General features: G+C 43.0%; 1 protein-coding gene across 2 annotated transcripts in view; it reads right to left on the reverse strand.

Annotated features, from left to right (window-relative positions):
• adka (adenosine kinase a) overlaps nt 1-22337 on the reverse strand; it is a 138201-nt gene that overhangs the window by 9330 nt on the left and 106534 nt on the right. For both annotated transcript variants that reach the window (XM_046870456.1, XM_046870467.1), the window contains exons 7-9: nt 19606-19776; nt 9258-9293; nt 3446-3560 (exon numbers count right to left, since the gene is read on the reverse strand). In XM_046870456.1, coding sequence (XP_046726412.1) covers nt 3446-3560; nt 9258-9293; nt 19606-19776 — 322 coding nt within the window. The remainder of the gene's footprint in view (nt 1-3445; nt 3561-9257; nt 9294-19605; nt 19777-22337) is intronic.

The raw sequence follows: 22337 nt of genomic DNA on the forward strand, positions 1-22337 counted from the left end.
GCATTTTTTATTCACTTTTAATTCACTTTTTTTCAAGTTACTTTTAAAATAGTAAGATGTCAGCGAGATACGTTTGTTCCTGTTCTGTTACATTATAAGACCCGTGAACAGCGGTTCTCTCAGCAACCTCTCGTCTTTAATTCTCCACGTTAACAAGATGCTTTACAGGCAAATGGTAGCAAAAGCTCTTATTTCTGAAGGATTTTGTATAATAAAAAACCTGCAGCTTTCACCTTTGACACTGAAGACTCCTTTAAAAGAATAACATGAATACACTGAGAAAGTTTTTTTGTCGTTACTAATGACAATATATTGAACAAGTACATTAATCCAAGATGCTATACAGAAAAATTAATTTAAACTTCGCAAAAAAAGTAAATAATGGAAACCACCATGTTTTTTTTAATTCTCTTTATACTATATATGAACAAAGGTTTGTGAAAAGATGACTATAAGGTTTGTATGTGCTTGTTAAACATCCCATTCCACATTCAGTGCCCATTTGCTGTTACAACAACTTCCAGTCTTCTGGGAAGATGTTCCACTAGATTTTGGAGTGTGTATGCGGAGATCTGTGCTCACTCACCCACAGGGGTATTAATAAAGTCTGGTGAGGAGACCTGGGGTGCAATCAGTGCTCCAATTCATTCCAATTGGGTTCAAGAGAGTTCAAAAATCGGCTGTGTCAGTACTTTTGTTCATACAGTGTTGAATGTATGGTCTGTGAGTAAACAGTGTCGCATATTTCAAACATGATAAACTAATATTGATGGATCCTGGTTTAATAGATGAATCAGCATCAGAACTGTTCCTGAGAACCCCAGCAAGCTAGTACCTTATCAGACCAAGGTTCCCACTACCTGATTAATGTGTGGTCAGTGATGTTTGTTAGCTCATGAGAGAGTACAAAAATTACTAGTGTAATATACCACAGGCTCCTTCCAGCACCATGACATAGCTAAGCCCTTTATTGCTGCAGCAGCCGCTGGATGACCTTGCACACTCCGTCGTCATTTAGATCAAAGACTGTGGGCTTGGCTTTGTTAATTCGAGCCTGTAATAGGTGCGTCAGCAGGGCAAGGCCATGTTCAGCAGTGTCACTGTGCTGCTTCATTAAGGGCTCTGCCCTGGAAGCCTTTATTAAGGCAACTAATATGAGAATGTGGCACATTTATGCAAGGAGAGAACCGGGAAAAAAAAGCTTTTTACCACAGCTCGGCTGAATTCTCTGACTAGAAGGCATGGATTCATTTTTTATCACAGCTCGGCTTTAACGGCAACTCTAATGAAACCGATATGTTTATATTAATGAACTGGCTTTAATACATCATCATTTGTGTAATAACAGCTCATACACTAAGGTGCTACAGGTAAATAATAAACAAATAATTTACAGGATTAAAAAAGAAATAATTTTGCTGTGCAACAATAAAAACTATTTTCTTTGTAACACAAGCAGCTAGGGGTTATTCATTTATAAAATTACCTGTGTAATTATTGGAAATTGGCAGTTATTTCCCCTATAACAGCATGGTCCCTGTGTGTTATTCCTTACATAACAAGCGTTTTCTGAGCATCACCTCCAGGGGCCCATCATCTCCAGGCTTCTTCATCATCATTAAAACAACTTCATGGTGACATTCAGAGGCCGTAGAACGATCACATCCCCGCGCTCGGAGCAAATTGCAAATGAAATGTGGGGATCAGACGGCATCCGAGTGCCGCCTCTGGGAGCCCGAGCAAATCTTTAATTCTCTTTTATATTGATGTTTATTGGCGGGGGGCTACAGGGAGCAATAACAATATCCTGCACTCTTTCTGTCGCCCCGGCTATTTGAACCCGCTTATTCTGGGCCCACACCTCAGCTGACATTTATCAAGTTTGCCATTTTTTTTATGAGCAACACCCTCGTACATGCACTCGGCGTGCTCCGAACATTCATCACACGTTTCATATCGAGTTCACCAGGGGCTGCCACTAACCCCACAGCTTCATATGAAAGGGCTGGGAGAGGCTAGCCCAGGCAGCCATTCATCAGCTGTGTGAAAACCGCCTCCAGGAGGGTCTTTGCTCTAAAGCTCAAACTTAGCTGGAGTCTTTTTCCAGAACAGAAAGGAGAACTGGCAGTTCTGCAGCAGGGGGAGGAAGAAAAAAAAGCGGAGGATTGTCTTGTAGCACTTTCGTCTGATGAGACTTTACAGGAGTAGCAATTGCTTGAGCACCCTTATCAGCCCAGAGGGACTAATGCTATTAGCGTTAGTGTGATAAAAGCAGCGTGGTGGAACCGATACAGACGGCTTTGCAGCTTTACTCGGGTAGCATGTTGTGGAAGTAGTAGAAGGCAAAGGAGTTTTTAGCTGCGTTTCGACACCAATTTGATCCTGTAAGGTGGAATTTGGAACGAGATTAGACCTGGAGGACGACAGCAGCGAGCACAAATACAGATTTTTCTTTCTTTCTTTCTTTTTTTTTTTTTGAAGGGAACATCTCTGGAGGTGTTTCATAGGTAACCAACAGCAACCGGGTGTGTAGAGATGATCCAGTATGTTTAATAAACATTAAGGCAAATTAACAAAGAAAGAAACGTCGTATTGTTGAATGAGAATAAAAACCATTGATCAAACAGGTGACGTGAAAGAGCTTCTACTCATTAACCTTTCCAGTACAATACTACAATTCATTAAACGTATATAAAAGAAAGAACACCCACTTAACGATATATATATATATATCTTACTGGAATCTTTATAACATCCGATCCCACTGTCACCACAGCTCAGGTGCTCAATGAATCACATGACAAAAGGGCAATATAATGAAATTGTGCTGAACAAATAGGATTCGAATAAATCAGCGCCGGTGAGAAAAAGCAGTCGGTGTGCCAGGTGCACAAGGAGACGAGCAGAAAGTGTTCACCCCGTCCACCCCGTCCTCTCCCTTTGAACAAACCCACTGCCTTGCTTTGAACCGTAAACCCCGCTGGCTTAATCAGCTACAACTGTGATGCTTTCTCTACTATACAGTTAAACTTATCAACTCAGCTGAAACCAACCCCCCACCACTCAGTTACCATAGCAATGTCCCAGACTGCTCCAACCCTCCGGATTTGAAATTCTGCATCTGAGAGATAGGAGGTCATTGCCAAGGGTGAATTCATTTCACGCAGCGCAACAGCGAAGGCCGCCAGAGAGAACGGTGCGCCATTCTGAAAATGACCTTGTTTGGGGCTATTCACAAATGTTTACACAGGAAATCTATCAACATCATGACTACTGTAAATGAGTAAATGGCTGAAGAAAAAAACATATGCTACATGTCCCCTACTAACCCACCCACTCCAGGTGCTCAATACAAATGATTTTTATCCTCTATGATCCAATGATTCTTGAATATGTACTTAGTCATGGCTCAGTACTCAAATGCATGAAGGTTAACTGCACATACCTTTGACCATTACAGTGCCCTCTTTGCCCTGAGTAAAGACCACAATCCTCTTCCTTTTCTTGTTCTCCTTGGGTAAGCTTTGGGCCTTCTTGGCAATCTCCTCTATGTTCTCTGTCTGCAATAATATAAAGGCATTAGAGCATATGAGTTACAGCAAAGGACCATCACAAACACTCCAATAAGCAGCTATGAAGACTGTGAAAATGCTAAATAAGGAAATATATGGACGCCTCGCACATTACACTGTACACAATCGAGTATTTTAATTAATAGTAGTCATTTCTGGAGTGTCAAATTTAATGGTGGTAGAGTGCTGACTCTGACAAGCAATACAACTTTCAGGTCAGAACAATATGTCATTAAAAATAATAACAAATAAGCAAACAAACAAACAAATACATTTCTGCAATTACAGAACGTGAGAAGATGGAGAGAATGAGTGGAGGTCTGTGTGTGTGTGTGTGTGTGTGTGTGTGTGTGTGTGTGTGTGTGTGAGAGAGAGAGACAAAGAGAGAGAGAGAGAGAGAGAGAAAGAAAGAAAGAGGGAGAGAAAGAAAGAGGGAGAGAGAGAGAGAGAGAGAGAGAGAGAGAGAGAGAGAGAGAGAGAGAGAGACGTTTAGGGAACTGAGTGAGATCATCTGCATTTCCTAATCCTCACACCTCCCAGCTGGCACTGGACAGAAGGAGCTGAGGGGAGCTGTGAGAAGGTGGAGGGGGGTTTTGAAAGCTGGTGGCTTTCATGCTCTTCTCTCCCTTTCTCCCTCTCAAACACACACACACACACACACACACACAAACACACACACACACAAAGCCCCAGTCAGAGGGTCTGAAGCTGTAAGGCCTTGCCAAAGCTCAGAGTCTGTCACATGTCCACTCATGCCCGTGCCAGGAGCAGAGAGGAGAAGCTGCTTGGCCATGGCGGCAGCAGGCCCTGACAGTTTTGTTAAATGGACGAGTGTGTGCGGTTTCCCAGGCAGAACCAGCTGCTTCCACACCTCTACAGCCCCCTCTTGCACCTACGGAAAAACACTCAGCTTTCTGCAAAGCCTGGCCAACCTTAATTAGCATGCTAAAGACCAGACTCAATCAACCTACTGCAGCGCTGCCGAACCCTTCGTTTGCTCACGCTGGATATTGCCACTACACAAACAAATAACAGTTATTGAATTGACTACGGGTTCACAGAGGGGGTCGTTTTTTGTTTCAGAAGTGGTGTGAGACATAATAGAAAGTGGGAAAAGAGAGTAAACCTTAGATTAAAAAAAATGGGAAGGACATGTCCCTCCTGTCCCCTGGAGACAATTATGCTTATGAGGTCAGCCTGGATAATTAATACTATTTAATTTTTGATCTCAACAGTCGAGGTAAGCAACTAAAGGTAAAGTGGTTTTAATGGCATCTAATCCAACATAAATTATTTAATGAACTGTCAAACATGGACCTCGGCGTAAGTGACAAAGCGCATTAATTGAAACGCTGTAGTTAAAAAAAAAAAAAAAGACTTTCCTCCGTTTAAAGTGCCTTCATAAATATGGATGTAATCATTAACAGTGGCTGCTTTGGGGAAGGTTAACACAGTGCTCCGATTAGGACTGGCACTCCTGTATAAAGAATCTGAAACCGAGTACATGATCATAACGACTGTAGAAACTTCACACTAGACAAAACAGACCGAAGGCAAGAGCCAGGCTTTGGGGTTTAATTTGGTGGGAATTTTTTTTTTTTACCAGATCCAAGGGCTCAATAAAAAACTTCTAGATTTACTGTATCAGCTGACTGGACACAATAAACGTACCACTAGCTGTGTGTCTACAGGGATCTGCTGACAGGAGGGGCACAGGTTGGACACGTCCAATCTCACACTGGGAAATATTAACTCTAACAAAAATCTGATTATCAGGTAAAAGCTATAAGCACAAACATACCTCCACCCCCAACGGAGTGGTAAAACGCTGGAGACTTATTCAGGCGGAGCCTCTAAACTGCTACAACACAAGCTTCAAACTTTGCTGGCTGCACAGGGCTGGAAAGCGCAGATTAAATGTCCGGCATGCCTGGATAAGATTACTCATTCATTTTTCACTCCCTCTTTCTCGGCCCCCCAACACAATGCAAATCAGAAATGCAACTCTATGTCCAACAGCTCTTTCCTGAAAAGAGAGAAAAGACCAGGGGTGTTTCATTACACACACAGGGGAGTCTGCGTGAGAGAGAGCAAGGGATTTGATCGGAGAGCCACTCACTGAGCTTGTAAAAGCAGAGAGGTCTGTTATATGTATTCAGGCTGAGGCGAGCGCGCGCTGAAAAACAGATGTTTTGTTAAGAATCGCTAGCCCGAGCTGCATAAAGGCGTCCCTCAGAGTTCACTACTACCACCACTTTCTTTAATGTGCATTCATCCTACATTCAAATGTCTTTTCTTCTCCCTATTCATGTTTAATGCTGCTCGATGAATGTGCGAGTTTTATTGGAAACGCAAGGCTTTAATTAGCAGAACAGAAACACCTCTGTCACGCATTAGATCCGTCCCATCTATAGATCTCAATTCATTTACCGAGCAGCACGTTTTTAATAAAAGGGAGGTGCAGAGATGTTGTCAATGATGGCTGTTTGGGTTTTTTCTTCCCACCTTGCCCTCAGTCACTTATCTCTGCCCGGCATCGGCATGAACGCACAGCGTACGCCTGGAAAACCGAGAAAAGCTCACACGTCTGTTCACTTTGATCCGAATATCAGCTGTCAGAGCTCGCCTCATAATTAACCCATCAAGGGCGCACTGCAAACCGGATCCTCCAGACCAGAATGATGGGGGGAAAAAAAGGCAAGAGCTCTTCCAGGGAATGTAGATCTTCCCAGGCAGACGGTGCTCCTGAAGACGCTGTTTCCCCACTGATACAGACTTTCTTAAATTAAATATGGTGTGGGCTTATAAATTGTTTCCCCACACACAAGCAGAAGCAGTAATCACCCCTAAAAGAGGTTTACGGTTCCAGGGCTCGGGGAGAAAGAGTCGATGGGTGGCTCTAATGTGGAGAAAGTAGGATTTTGCCAAACCAATTTGTCACTGAGGCTGAATTTAAAACTAGCCAGTGTCACATCCAAGGCCCAAGAGTGCACTAAAAACCGCACACTGATCAAAACTGCACTCATCAGCTCGCTCTGTTTCTGTATTGTTCCGACATGGGGAGATTAGCCAGGGCTTTTTTTTTTTTTAATTTGTGCTCCTCTACATTTCAATGCGGTACAACAATTTCCTTGACACATGGCCAGATTTAAGCGGCCTATCTACACTCCCTATCCGCACAGCCCTGGCACGGTCTCGCGCATATTTTCATATTTATTTCTCTTTCTACTTCTGGCTAACTCAATAGATTTTCTATTCATTAAAATCGATGAGGTGGCTGGGCAAAACCTTCGACCACAGAAAAGCATTCGCCATGACTTAATTACGTTTATCCATATCCATAATGCCCCACTATTCAGTGACTTTCTTACAGTTAATAAAAACCCTTAAGGATGTGGTCAGTGATAATCACCTCATTTAATAACCATGAAAGAATGATAATAAAAATTAGTAAAGGGTGGAGGGGGGAGGGGGAATATCCAGCATTATTAGGGAGCCCAATTCTGTATCCATATTAAAGCTAAAAAAACGACTCCTCCACTGTAATCTGTCGGAGGAACAGCATCCAACAGAACATTCAATTAGCCTGCGGCGGATTCAACATCTAATGCTATTTAAGCACAACAGATGAGGATCGGATCACAGTGTGCGCCTGGTCTAATGATGGTTCAATACAGAAGAAAAATAACATGCTCTTATCTACCCTTCTTGAGATGTAAATTGATTTATTAACAAGCCTCCATCTCGGAGCAACAGGGATTAGATAGAAGCAGAACAGATGTGTTTGATTTTTCGCTGTTTTTTTTTTTTTTGGAGAGTCTGGGATTTCATACTCGTTTCTCACAATTGACCTGGCCACCATAGAGGATGCTGAAAACACCTCCGGGAAGAGACGCAGACGCTAATGCAGATCTGTGAAAAAAGCTGTAACTTTTGTCACAAAGCCATAGCTATTAAAATAACAATAATAAAACCCTACACGAGATATTCTGAGCAATAGGTGGCACGTTGCGTTGCGGTTTAAGAGAAATCGGAAAACACACTGGGAACTGAAGCACAAAGAGTCAATCTGGTGGTGTCAGTGTGAACGCTCCTTAGCCGTTTGCCTGACTAGCTGCTGTGGAAAAGCAACTGATGTGTGGAGACGTCTCAGAGCGCAGAAATTCACTGGAGGCGGGGGAGAAGGGAAAAACTAGTCGAGAGATTTTTTTGCCTACGTACATGTGTTTTACCTTGTCCGAATTTCTGATGTGGGCTTGCAAGAGAAAAAAAAGTAGTTGTGAGTTTTTTCCCTCTCTCATAAGTCCTAAATCAAATTGACGTGCATGACATCAGTGAAGAGGTACTCACAGTGTGTGACAGTGCTTGCCATTTATATATTTACTGTGTGCAATGCAAGCCCTCGCCCCCTCCTCTGTTCCTCCACTCGCTCTGGCTCACCAACCCTTCCTCGCCTATTTCTCTCTCTCCCTCTCTCCTTTTCCTCCATCTCCCCTCTGCACTTACACTCCATCTCTCCCGCCCTCACCCGTTTTTCCCCCCTGTATCTCTCTCTCTCTCTAACCGACTCTGCTGCTCTGCATTCTAGTCACGTCGATCGCACCTTGAGTGATCCTGGTGAAGACAATTATTCATACCGAGAAGAAACACATTCAGGCGGATAGCTCTGCGCTTGGAAAAAAGATAAGCCACTTCAATTATTTAAGCATATCGTTCCTAAACTCACATTTACTTTCCGAATGAATTTGCATTTTATGAGCCCAGGACAGGGCTAACACATACACCCCCTGTCCTCCCAATACCCCCCCAAACACACACACACACACATCAAACTTCCTCTTGTGAATTCAGTAGTACATTAGTATTATCTGCTCTCAACCTATTCACTTACGTATAACTCTTACTATTCCGACATGTAATGCATTAATGCAACCATTCACTCTGTTTACATATTTGGAGGAGAGGTGTTCCAGGATTTATGAAGGAGAGAATAGAGGGAGGAGGACTGGGGGGTTGGATGTATGATAAGATGACAGCGCTGCATAATTGAGGATAATACCACAGCTGAGCAGTGAATCCTCATAGCCTAATGAAGCTAACAAGGTGGGCTCCTTAACAAAGCCACCTGCCAATCGCAGCCTGTGCTCAGCCTGCCCCTCAGGACTTCTCTCTCTCTTCCCAAGAGCCTGCTCAAAATTCAATAAATAACATCTGTAGGCGATGTTGGGTGCAGGCCTGGGAGGAATGCGTCATAACAGAAAAGCAGAGAGAGGGGAGAGGTGTGTGTGAGTGTGTGAGGAGCGGTGGAGAGAATGTGCATGTGTGTGTCTGTAAGAGAGGGAGCAAAGGAGAGAATGTGTGTGAGTGTGAGGGAATAGAGGAGAGAATGTGTGTAGATGTGTGTATATGTATGTATGTGTGTGTGTGTGTGTGTGTGTGTGTGTGTGTGTGTGTGTGTGTGAGTGAGAGAGAGAGAGAGAGAGAGAGAGAGAGAGAGAGAGAGAGAGCGGCAGCGCTGGCTGAACAAAGAAACCATGACGACTGCCAGGTTGCTATGGCGACTGCTGCGAGGGGGCCAAGGGAGTATAATAGCGCATCAATCACTGTCCGAAAAAGAACTTCATTATCAGCTGAAAAATAATCCTTTAGGATGTGTTTAGTGCGTGCGAGCCGATGTCCACTCACCTCGAAACCCTGCTCGCGCGAGAACGTGGCAGCCTCCTGCAAAACAACACACACACACACACACACACACACACACACACACACACACACACACACACAGAGAGAGAGACACACACGCTTAATTACACACCACCGCAGTGATAGCATTTCACTTAGCCCACACACTCCCGTCTCCAAAGCCTGCTTGCCTCGTCATATTGCCTCGGTGTGCTGCTCACATTTTCCGCCCTCATAAGAAAAAGAAAGACACGTCAAATGAAGATCTGATTTCAAATGGCTCTGCTGTCTTTACATAAGCAACGATACCGTTACATTAAAAAGGACCACAGTGGACATTAAAAAATAAAAATAAAAAATAAAAATAAGACATTCCCCAGCCAGCACTGCTAGATGCAGAACAAGGATTAAAGCCCCTTGTAAATGAAAATGTAATTAAGTGTTCAGGAGATCATGAGTAGCGTCTGAAAGAAGGATATTCGCACTTAATCCTGAACAATGAAAGCGATAAAGCAGCGGCGTGATGTGATGGAGAAATAAAGCCAATTATGTGCACGCTAGGTCATGCCCTTTTGCTTGGCGGTATGACCCCAAGGGAGCAGTTGGAACAACGTGGCTCTTTAAAAGATGGAGAGGAGGGGGATCCAGCTACATGGCTGGCAGGGCAGAGGGTCCCAGCAGGGATACACACAGTCTGAGAGTCTGTCACCAATGCTGACACAAGACGGGTCCATTAATCTACCCCACACACCCACACCTGACACATGTACAGCGAATAAAGAAAGACTACATGGCTCCATCATAAGACGAGAAAGAAATCCTCTGAGTGCTACATAAACAATATCCTTGTGTGACATTTAGTTGTTTGTGTTTGGTTCCAGTCCCAGGCTTCAAGAGACTTTTTCAGGGTTATGAGGCTGCACGTGTGTATATGTGTGCGTGCGAGTGTTTATGCATCTCTGAATGCGTGTGCAGCTCAAAGCCTGGACGTATCAAGGTTAGGTCTACAATTTACACTAGAAGTCAGACAAAAATCCTAAACCCCTTACAGAAAAGCCTTCCAGGTTCCATGGCACCAATAATATGAGCCAAGCTGAACCTTGGTTTTATTGAGAGTGATTAAACAGTATTATGTCAAGAGAAACTTCTATAATTAGCAGCAATTTGGGCCCTGTTAAAAATAAATAAATTAATTAAATTGAAGTTGACACTCTTTACTGGTCAAGTTTATCAAAAAGCTAAATCTTACAGGAAACTATCTCACACTCGTTAGCGCTTGACACGTGCCCGGGCCGCGCTACACGTGCCTTAAGCATTATGAGGCCCATAATTAATTAACTGCAAGGACAAAAGGACAAATTGGTGATGAAACGGTGAGGACATTCTTCATGCACAGCTTCACGGAGAGATTCATTAGCGGATAAACAATGTTTTGTTCCTTCATTCAGAAAGCCGTGCCGATTATTTGCATTCACAATGACTCAGAGCCTGAGCATGAAAATCAACACAAAGTGGCTTCTCAAAAAAAAAACCTAAAAAAAAGAATTATCCTTCTTTCCTTTTAAATGAGTTGCACAAGTTGCATGCAGTGGTGAAGGGGGGAAAAAAACCAAACCAAAAAAAAAAAAAAGCTTAGGAGACCTTCTCCACCCTCTGTAATTTATGACTCATGGGAAAGGTCTGGAGAGAAGGCAAAAGAACAAAGACGTGCAAAGCCAGAGAGAGAGAGAGAGAGAGAGAGAGAGAGAGAGAGAGAGGGGGGGGGTAGAGGGAGGGAGAAAGAGAGAGAGAGAAGGAGGTTTAATGAGGAATGATAGCTAAGGGAGTGCATCTGTAGCCACTGAACAGGATAAAACCAGCATTTAGGTGACAGGGTTAGGCCACTTTGACAACCAGCCAAGGATTGACATGAGAAAGATGGTTGAAGACAACAGATACCAATCATGCTCACTACTCCATCAGGTGCTATTGCTTTGCATAAAACAAACAAACAAAGAAACGGTTTACTTGAAGCACAGAGAAGTATTTGGGGCAGCCAGGATTGCGGTTCGGGGTTAGCTAGTGCACTTACTGTATACTTGCCAAGAACGTAAGCGCAAGCCAGTTCAACCAAACCCAGGATGTTCTGAGCCAAATAGAGACTCATCTCTCAAATCATCAGCTAGTTGCAAAACAACACACCAAGAGAGAGGTGACGGTCTGACAAACGCAGTCATGAGATGTTATTTCTCACATGGTTATGGATTGTCGGGATAAAAAAATAAAATAAAAAAAAACCCACTGATGCGGCAGCCAAACAAAAGGCGGCATTGTGGGTTACAGATGAGGGCGATCGAGGCGTAATTTCATAATCGCTGGCCTGCGAGCTGCGCACACATCGATACGAGTCAGTGAAGGGCCACGGGCCTTTAGAGGAGGCTGGCAGATGGATATCAATACAGTAATCTGGGCAGGGGAAAAGAAAGATTAGGGGAAGAAAGCGAGCACTGCTGAGGTGTTAAGGTACTCCCCTGAGAATGCAGCAGGCCAAGTGGAGCGTGACGGGCGACAAACAACAGAGAGCGGGAGAAAGAGAGAGTGAGAGAGCGAGTGAGAGAAGGAAGGAGACAGAAAGAGCAAGCAAGAGAGTTGTTTGGTGCGAAGAGCTGCTCAGTAGAAATTTATTTCAACCCTCTAATCTTGTATTTACCACTGCCTCCTGCAATTACCACTCAAAACTAGCTTGCGAGTGGACCCTTGTCCTCCATGTTTTATGCAAATCGCGATGTAAAACAAGACCACGGCCACTAACAAAGTGTAAAATGGAACCAGATCAATGCTTAATCAAATGGACAGAACCCACAGTGACAACCTGAAACCACTAATGCTGCAGTCCACACAAGAGCCTCTTTCATTAGAGGTGCTTAATGTATTGTACTGTACACCCCCACCCACACACACACTCAATGAAGGCACTCGAGTGTTTGTTTAACTCTCATCTGAGATCGGCTCCTGAAGGACGTTGTATTCTGATGTGGGTATAAATGGCAGGTAGACTGTTAAGACTAAGTTTCATTGAGAAAGTGCTCTTGATTTTGCCGTGGTTCTCCATGGCTAACTGCTCCACTCCCTCCATCGTGTGCACAACTAGCGTGTGACACAGTTAGAAGAGAAAGAAAATATCCACAGGGCAAGCTCTTAAAGGAAACGCTCTGTGCAGCGCGGCGGCCGCAATAATGAGGTCATCAAAACATCCCGGCTGCATGAAATGCATGTGAAGAGGGGAGTGTCCACTTTGAGATGTTAATTATGCTTTTTATTTTTCGTGAATAAAAAAGAGTGGAGAGCTTGTGGTGGAAAAAAGGGGGAAAAAAAAGGTGTTTCCCCTTGATCTCCTTCCCCTCGTTTGGGTTCCACTTGCAGTGTACTGGCAGCATGTGAAAGCTTAGTCTGGGGTTTTGAGCGGAGCACTTCAAAAGTGCCTTTGTTAAACAATGCATGAGAAGCAATTGCTCGCCGTAATGATATCATTACCAGAATCACGGGCGCTGACTGCTGTCTCTCCTGTCCTGTACGGAGGAGAGGAGATGAGATGAGAGTGCGAGAGAAAACATTTCCACTTCAGCACATGTGACATCGCTTTCAATGACAGCCTTATTACCGCACCAGACTATGTTCTGATCACTTTCAAAGCCTGCCATTGTCCCTGAGCCCGTCACCGAAAATGTACGCTCGCATGTAAACAAGTTTGTGGGCTCCAGACTCCAGCTGCGGCTCTGGCACGATAAACAAACCGACTAATGGCTGTGTGTAAATATAGTGGAGCTAAATGCACATATTCACCGGCAAGCATGCTGAGCTGCAGGCCAGTCAAATACACTTGCAACACACAACCAGGCACCATCCACATTGTGCTGCTTAAAACGCTGATGTGTAATAGTGCAATATATCAAAGACTTGAGTTTTTCAACACATCTTCATTGACTGATTGAAGTAGCAACCTGCTATAATTTCATGAGGATGGTGAAAATCTAGGGTGGCTTGTTTTGAGGGATTTGTATACAGAAACTCAATGCTAAAGTGTGTTAAACAAGTTATGGATGCAAACAATGTGGAGAGCATAATGATTGGCTGAGGTCTTCAGTGAAGCAGAGAACTTCATGACCATTTAAACTAGAGGAAGAACTATAGAAGAAGATGAAAAAAACTATGGTGGTACAGGAGTAACCAAATGATAGAGGACAAAAAAAATGTGGTAAATACTAGATATTTTGTGAAACCTTTGCCATAGCAGCAATACATCAGCTTGGGGCATGCCATATCTGAAACAATCAATCATGCACTTGGTTCTAGATACAGCAAGCCTACACAAAAATGTCAATTTTCGCCACATTTTTTGTTTGTGGAAGCTAGGCAAACACTATGCAACATTGTGCTGTTTGGAATCAGTTAAACATGTATCAATATGCATCCTTTATACAACTAAACAACTGGGGGTTAAGGGCCTTTCACAAGGGCCCAAGAGGAGCAGCTTGGTGGTGCTGGAAATTGAACTCATTACTTTCTGATCATAAACATCTATGGAAATATAGGCCTTGCTCAGTGGCCCAGGAGTGGGCGCTTTGTGTGGGTGGGATTTGAACTCACAAACTTTGGCTCCAAAGTCCAATGCCTTAACCACTAAATTACCACCTCCCCCTTAATCTTAATCAATGAGCTACCATTTCCTTGTTAAAACAGTCCTCACTGTCCACTTTCCAACGTCTCTAAAGAGTTTCAGCCAAATGCTGAAATTCAGACGGCCACATCAAGGACCCCATCAAATGGTCCAGAACCCATAAGCAAGATGCAAAAGTAGTTGAATGTAAAAATATAATTGATCATAAATATAATTCATTTCTATTGATTATTTTTTACCATACAAATGTTTAAAAACGGTCCTTATTTCAGTTAAGACTTCAAAGTGTATCTACTTGGAATTTATATACATTTATACTGTTCTGTAAATGAAGAAGACTTAAGGGTTTTAGATTGAACCCTTCCACTCTCACCCCAACAGTGTTTGACATATCTACAAACAAAACCTACTACTATTTCCTGCGCTCCCTGTAACACCATCTTATGTTTGTTCTGACAGCATTTTGGACTCAAAAGATATTTCAAGCAGACAGCTTCAGTTAGTCTATTCTCTAGAATGCTGCCTACAAGTAGCTCATGATGGTGTGTGTTCAAAAACAACCAAAACTGCTGGTGAATTTTCTGGTCATGTGTGACAGGTGAGTGCAGCAGACGAGTCAGACGGGCATCGGGAATGATGATCTCATTAGAGAAATGACAGGTACTTCCCTGGAGACGCGTCAGTCCTCCCCTTGTTCCATGACACGAGATACGGGTGACAGCATGGACACGTGACTGTGTGTTTGTTCAAGTGCGCACGAGTCTGCGTGCGTAAATGTGTGTGCGAAGTTCAATAGTACTGCGCATCAGGGAAATCAAGCTGATTATTACGGTCAAGAGGAAAACACGAAATAGAAGTGAATAAAAATAAAATGCAATCACGATAAGTCTTTTAGACCGAAAAGGCAATAATCTCAATAATCCGCCTTCCCACGATCCTGCAAGTCTAACGGGACGCACGCCGAGCGTACGGTCCCACTCACGAGAACTGCCAAAAGTCAAGCTGGCTGATATATAGTGCAGCAGAGCATGCTGCTGTTAAACTTCTCCAAATCATACTGGCAACAACAAGCTGACATCCTGCACTCAGATGCTGTGAAAGAAATACACCGGCCGTGCTGGCAGCTATTGATCTGCCCTCAGTGCCATGTCTTCTCTCCCATCCATCATTACTGTGCTGTTGCACACACAGGGCTGTAGGCAGTATGTGTGTATGTGTGTGTGTGTGTGTGTGTGTGTGTAAATATGTGTATATGTGTGTCTCAAAGCCCAGACCTCCCTGTCCACCTCCCTCAGTGGAAAAATGGCTTTTGTGGCTCGTGCTAAAGGATATTCTGGGCGAAAGCTTCTAAACTCTCAGATTATAGTTGTTAGGTGAACTTTTCCAGCGCAAAACCCTACTGGAATCCCACAGCAACACGCAAACCATCGACTATCCCTCCGAGGTATGAAAACTGTGTTCCAACAAACCACAATTCTATTGAGTGCTCCCTGAAATAGCAGTCTAGAGGCTTTTCAGGCTGTTACATGAACAGTGTGTGGTCTTTTTTTTTTTTTTTTTTACATTACCTTCAGATACTTGCTTGTCTACACTTGTTATTTTATACATTGCAATGTATATTATTACAATTCCCTATTGCATAATGAATATACCATTACACCAGACATCGAAGGCTGTTTTGTTATTATTGCTTTGTATAATTTCCTACGGCAAATAATTTGGGAAAAATGACACACACACACACACACACACACACACACACACACACACACACACACACACACACACACACACACACACACACCTTGAAGGTCACTTTTAAGCTACAAAATAAGGAAAGAAAAAAAAGGATGCCTCCAATAAAATTTTCTAGTTAGTTAGAAATGATGAACCATTATACTGGAGGCATTTGACATTCCTTTTAACAGTCATTTAATTTGACTTCTATGGAGCTTTTAATAATAAAAAAAAGCAGCTTTACAGAAATCCAGATGTAGCTGTCGAACTTCAATGAAAAAATCTGAGGTAACAATCGCAAGGGAAAAGTCTATGAGATGACATAAGGAAGAAACCTCAAGGGGAACCAGACAGAGAGAGCATTTTCCCAACAGATTACTTATATTTGCATGTAAGGACATTCAGATTTTTCCAATATTGATCTATGATGATTAAAATCCAGTGATTAGATAAAAAGGTGATATTTATTCAATACCAATGTTCTTACTGTAACCAGGTCAGCATTAGGTTTTTTTTTTTTTTTTTTTTTTTTTTAAGAAGTTATGTGAAACATCACAGGCATGATAAGAGCATACTTTAAAACAGGTTGTGTCCTGTGTTTATAAGTCTTGTATAAGCTTGTTTTGGCTTGTCTGACCTCTTATAGGAATAACCAGTACTTGATTGGTGCACACCCAGCATATATACACCATCTGCGAGTTGGTATATTCCTGAGAATATTGTTTCCTAGCATAAATTATTGCTAGCATCTGCTTACTTCACTACATTCAACCCCATCAAATGCTTTCAAGCTATATTTATTTTTATCAACAGTGAGAATAAACAACAACAAAAAAAACACCCTACTAAAACATCTTATATAACTGACACAAACATGCAGTAATAGTGCAACAATTCCCAAATGATTAGCAGGGCATAGAAACTTGTAGGTACACAATGCAGGTCAAAAGCAGCGCTCGGTTTGTGCTAAACGATGCATTTGTTATTACGTAACTTGCAGATTATTTCGCGTGAGAACTATTATTTCTCGTGGTGTAGCCAAGCCTTTGGTCAGAATGACAAAAACTGATGCATTAACAAACAAATCTGTGCTTGGGTTTCCGAGTCCAAATTCAGGAGCCGTGCTGACAACTAGTGCATGCAGTCTGGAAAGTAAATCTCTCTCCCTAACAAGTCTAATTGTGTCTCTCACAATGTCGCCTTGGCGGCCGTTCCACAGGAGGCGTATGCAGATAGTCAGGCTTTAATTGAGTGCTGTGGGTGATGCCATGGGAGACTACTTGAGTGTACAGCCTGCACTCAAGTTCCCTTGACAGCATCTTCTCTTATGCGTTTTTTTAATTACCTCACCCCCTCCACTCTCTACTTCCCTCCTTTCCTCCCTCGCTTTCTCTCTCAATCCTCCCTTACTGTGTGTCTCAGCAGTCCACAATGTTCATCTCTCTTGCAAAATAGAAGGAAATGCTTTAAAAGTTTGCAAGAGAGTCCTGTGGCTGCATGGGGGCCCAAAAAAAGCGGATTGTGGAGGCTCAAAGCTTTAGAACCTGTTTGAATGTCAGTGAGCTCTGTGGCACTTGACATCTGTTTTCAAGCATGTGTGTGCGTGTGTGGCTGGGGCTAAATCAGTTGTGGGATGCAGGCCTAGTGTCATGCGAATCTCTCGCTGCCTCAGGCTTCTTTCACAACCTGCCTGTCACGCAGATGCAAACAGGAAGGGAAGACACACTCGCACACTAAAGCATGAGCTTCATCGCCACTGCAACCACATGTGTGAGCGCATACACACACACACACACACACACATACACAAATCGTCACGCACACAAGATGAAAAGGCAGAAGTCCGCAATCAGTAACTCGATTGTGACTAATGTAAATAATGCAGGCACGGAATATGTAACCAAGTTTCAGTTTATCTGCACATCCTTCTGTCTTTGTCCTGGCAAATGTCAAAAAGCAACCATCCGATTTCCCCTTTGGTCCGGAGCAGCGCAGAGCTCAATAATATTATTCATGTCTGAGCGGGACGGGGTGGTGGAGGTCTTTGGGAAAAGGCCTTTGGGCAGATCTGCACAATGAGCCAGCTCTCTCAGGCTTTCCCTCGGTCCTCCTCTTTCCGTCCCTATCTCTCTCACGCTGTCTCATAAGCAGCAACAGAGCAATTTCAATCATTTCGCAACCTCCCAGCAATCATAGCTTTAACTCCCCTGTTATTTAAAACAATCTGAGCACCGTGCTGGAGTTAATCACTGCTTTACACTACATCAGTCAGGGTTATTCATTCTGTTCCAATTAATCATGAAGTTTTTTCTACATTGTCTGAGCCCTCTACTGCACAAATTCATCTGTAATGACAATTCACACTGTTGAATTTGATCACGTGTGCTGGCAAATGGAGGGCAAATTGTTTGCCATTGTGTGTGTGTGTGTGTGTGTGTGTGTGTGTGTGTGTGTGTGTGCAGGCACTATGGTAAGAATGTGTATGGCGTTATTTGTTGAGCGCCATCTGCTTTTGGCTCGGACCGCTCTGTGCACTCGCTTAATTAACCTAACTGGAGGCCATTACATTTCCTGAATCGTTTCACTTTCTCTGGTTTATGTCGTGAAGCGGGGAAGGACTCAATTAGGCCAGTGCTGCTCCCTGGATATTACATACTTCATGCGTGCCAGTTAAGGAGGCGAGCAGCTCAGTGTGCCCACCACTGCGAGCGCAGATAAAGGCCCGTCTCTCATACGCGTACAAAATCCAGCTGCCAAAACACTCCACAAGAGTAATGCAGTAACACCCCAGAACGCAAAAGGCTCTAACGGGCGATGTGGATCTGTACGTGTAGCGCCCTAATTATCTCATTAGTTTAGCTAAAAGGGAGGTGGTGGCCATGTTGGTTTTTAAACGGATTAGCACAGCTGTTCCTGCCATAAGAAGCCCGAGTGGGAGCTGGGTGATTGGGAGGAATACTGGTGTTTAATATCTAATCAGCCGTTAGCGTGTCAGAGGAGGGAGGGAAGAACTGCGGTGCTGCTGAGAGGAGATCCAGAGCAAGCCGCAGTGTTTCAGCCTGTCAGGCCTGATGCACAGCAGTCTTACACACACAAACACAATTTACCACACTGGCTGTCTGTCACAGTGTGCTACACCACACACGCATACACACACTTGCGGCTATGGAACCGTGATGACTCCCAGAAGACAGAGACACTCACCGATCATGAAATACGAGAGTAATTGAAGGGGATTGTGGAATGTCTAGCCCCCCTGATGGCACCTTCATAGAGATTTTGTGACAAAGACAGAAAAGCATGGGCTAAGCTAAACTTCATACACAAACTTCCCTTCTAATCAGTGCGTACTTACTAAGAGACATGACTTGTTTCACACATGTTCCTCTTTACTGTTAAACACTATTACATGCACATAATCAATACATTAAGTGTTTTACCACTAAGGAAGATTAAAGGACTGATTAGACAGACTTTCTCCCACATCATCATGCATCTGTATTCACAACAAAGACTTCCTGTAGAGTAAGTAAAAAGCATTTCTAAAAGAACTTTTAGTACTATTAGGTAAGCTCAATTGCTTCTACACATCAGAATTACACTATCGTTTGAAATAAAGATTCTAACCGAGACTTGAGTCTTCCCCTGACAGCGTGAGCTAGTTTATTGGAGGTCACCTAGCAGGCATGCTAATTTAGTGATTAGTATTAGCATATTCATTGATCTTGGTATTTTTGATAAACCCGAGGCCTTTAAAGGCTATGTATAAATATTGGATATCGTTTTGAATAATTTGAACAATGGTTTCTAATGAACAACTTTAAACCTAGTGGTTTCATCACTTGTCTTGTGCCATGGAGCTGTGAAAGGATTAAAACGATGTCACATAAGCGGCAAAATCTTTCGAGATGGTTTAAGGAGGCCTGTGCAATTACGCACCGATCTTTGCCGACTTACCGCCTCGTTGCCGAACAGGATGTCCACGTAGGGCATGACCTTCATTAGCGAATCTTTAAAGAACTCGCTAATGAAGGGAGCAGAGAGGTTCATGCAGAAGATCTTGTTGTTCTCCGAGGCATGCTTCGCCACCTTCAGGATCGACTCCAAGGACACGGTCAAGAAGAAACCCTGCGAGAGGATAGGAATGCTAGTGATTAGGCCATTGCATCAAGACACTTTATACGTGTGTTGCAATGATTATTTCAAAATACAACAGTGCTTACATAAATTAACCATTACTCGAACGCACCGATCGCAAACACATTGTTTTCCAAATGTGCGGTGGAATATGCGAGCTCGTTTTCATCCTTATCACTCGGTCTGCATGGAGAATGATAAGGATGAAAGGGAGCAAGAAAACCTCAGGACCGTACTGAGAGCGCAAACAATTACAACAACGAACAACGGAGGAGAAATGTCCATGCCGGGAAGCGGTAAACAATGTTCAGCTTGATATAATGGACTGCATGATGAGGCACAAATAGGATTAACGGTTAAGGCGATAAGAAGGAATGATGACAAATGCAGTCCAGAATAACTGTGGCGCTTCAATCAGATATCACACAGAGGTCAAAGAGACTATCCAATAAAACAAAGGGAACCTTAACCACCCAGTACGTGCCCTATAGACCGCTTCACAACATGCTTACGCCTGGACCAGAGGTCTCGGATAAAGTGCAGAGGAAACTGTGCAGTAGGTACAGTATGAAAGCACAGAAAGTGGGTGAACTAGGGAAGCAAAATGGCCAGTGTAGAACAGGGTGCCAACAGGACACAGCACAGATCACTAACTTTTACACAGAGCAGTTTGTTTGTCAGGATTGAAACTCTACAAAAACTGTTTAGCACGCTGAATTACCCCGACTGTATCAGAACTGCAGTCAAGCAGAAGAGAGCTAGTCCAAACACATGGAGCGATTTCCCCTCTCAGTGGCTTAGCATGGCCTAAGAGAGCCGTCTGAGAGCAAAGAGATGGCAGCTCTCCAGCCCTTGTTCTAGGAGGAGGGAAAGAAGAAAGAGGGAGAAAGAACAAGAGCGAGAGGAAAAAAAAAAAAACATGCTAGCATCTGATGAAGTGGAAAACAAAGGTCTTGTCTCGACTCTTCTTACTGAGAAACAAGAGAGTCTACTCTGGCCATTGTGAGAATGAATACGAAGCAGGTAAGGAAACACCTTCACGTTTAAACCTGAAACCAAACACTAGCCTTGTAGCTTTGATACAGTTCATCTTGCACTGAGAATAATTCAGAGGCACTGTATAGGAGTGAGCTGAAGGGAAGGGGGGTTCAAAAAAAAAAAAGGCGGGACTGAACACAATAGGCCGAGTGAGAGAATAAGCAAAGGGTACATCATGGAGAGACTAGTGCTTTTACACAGGCTAACACAGGCGCTCTGAGAACACTCCATTAAAACAGATGAGGCTTTTGTGGCTGAGAGTGGAAAGAGGAGAGAAGTGACCTTCATGTGTTTACTGTGACTGTGTCAGCTTTTTATGCTGTTCGCCAGAGGAATAAAAAAAAATTTAATAAAAAAAAAAGCACTGTCTGGCTGCAGGGCCTACAACAGAATGCGTTAAGTGGGCGAAACATTATGTGAAATATCTATAGTGTTAGTCATAACAAAATGTCCTCGTTTTCTCAACCCAAGTCCACAATATAAAGCATGCTGCTGAAGATTTCCACAAAGCTGTCAGGGAAATTTATCATCACCCATGCCTATAATACGGCTTAGAAACACTCCTTGGCAAAGATATCATGAGGATGTCTCGAGAAGCTTAGCCAGGGCAAGAAGACACGTCAGCCAAGTATTCCGCATATTATATACAGTAGACATAAAACATACAACTACAGTCAGGGGCAAAAGTTTACACGAAGACAAAAACTGACAACCACAAAACATTTAGTGTGATCCAGTGACACACGTTCCTGCATTACGACAAGCATGTTTTTGACTATTTTGCGATATTCGAGTTTAACAGTCTATAAAGTTTTCAACTCAGTTACATCCTGAAACTTGAAATGCGATATGTTAAAAATCGTAACAAAAGAGTCAAAACATACTGAAATAGGAACGAAAAATCAATACATCTTAAAATACAGTAATCCCCCGTTTTTACTGCGGTCCGAATCTCGTGCCTCCAGTTTATCACGGAATCGCATTTGCCACATAACTAATTTGTTTAGCTGATTAATCCTGGAAGAACCCAGAGTTTGTTAGAAAACATACCCAAACAAAGAGCTTTAGGAAAACAAAGAATCAAAACAAGTCAGGAAATGAAATATTCCTAACTTTGAAGAGCACTGTGATATCCAGTTAGTAAAAATGGAAAATATATGGCACAGTTGTAGAAGCATCTACAAGGCCAAGGCTAATTCTGGCTAAGGAAAGTTCAAAGGAGATATATATATATATATATATATATATATATGTGTGTGTGTGTGTGTGTGTGTGTGTGTGTGTGTGTGCTTAATGTACACTATATAGACAAAGGTATTAGAACACACTTTTTTTTCAGCCATATATGTCTAATACTATGTACAGTACATTTGTGGTTCTTCCACAAACTGTTTTTGGATGCGGTAGTGTTAAATTAAGGAGATTCAGACCTGTTCCAGTGCACAAAGCAAGCTCCATAAAAATATGGTTTACATGGGCTGGAGTGGAAGATCTTTAGTAGCCTGATACAGAAC

The sequence above is a fragment of the Silurus meridionalis genome, chromosome 2 (assembly GCF_014805685.1).
Source record: "Silurus meridionalis isolate SWU-2019-XX chromosome 2, ASM1480568v1, whole genome shotgun sequence".
In the NCBI taxonomy this organism is placed as follows: domain Eukaryota; kingdom Metazoa; phylum Chordata; class Actinopteri; order Siluriformes; family Siluridae; genus Silurus; species Silurus meridionalis.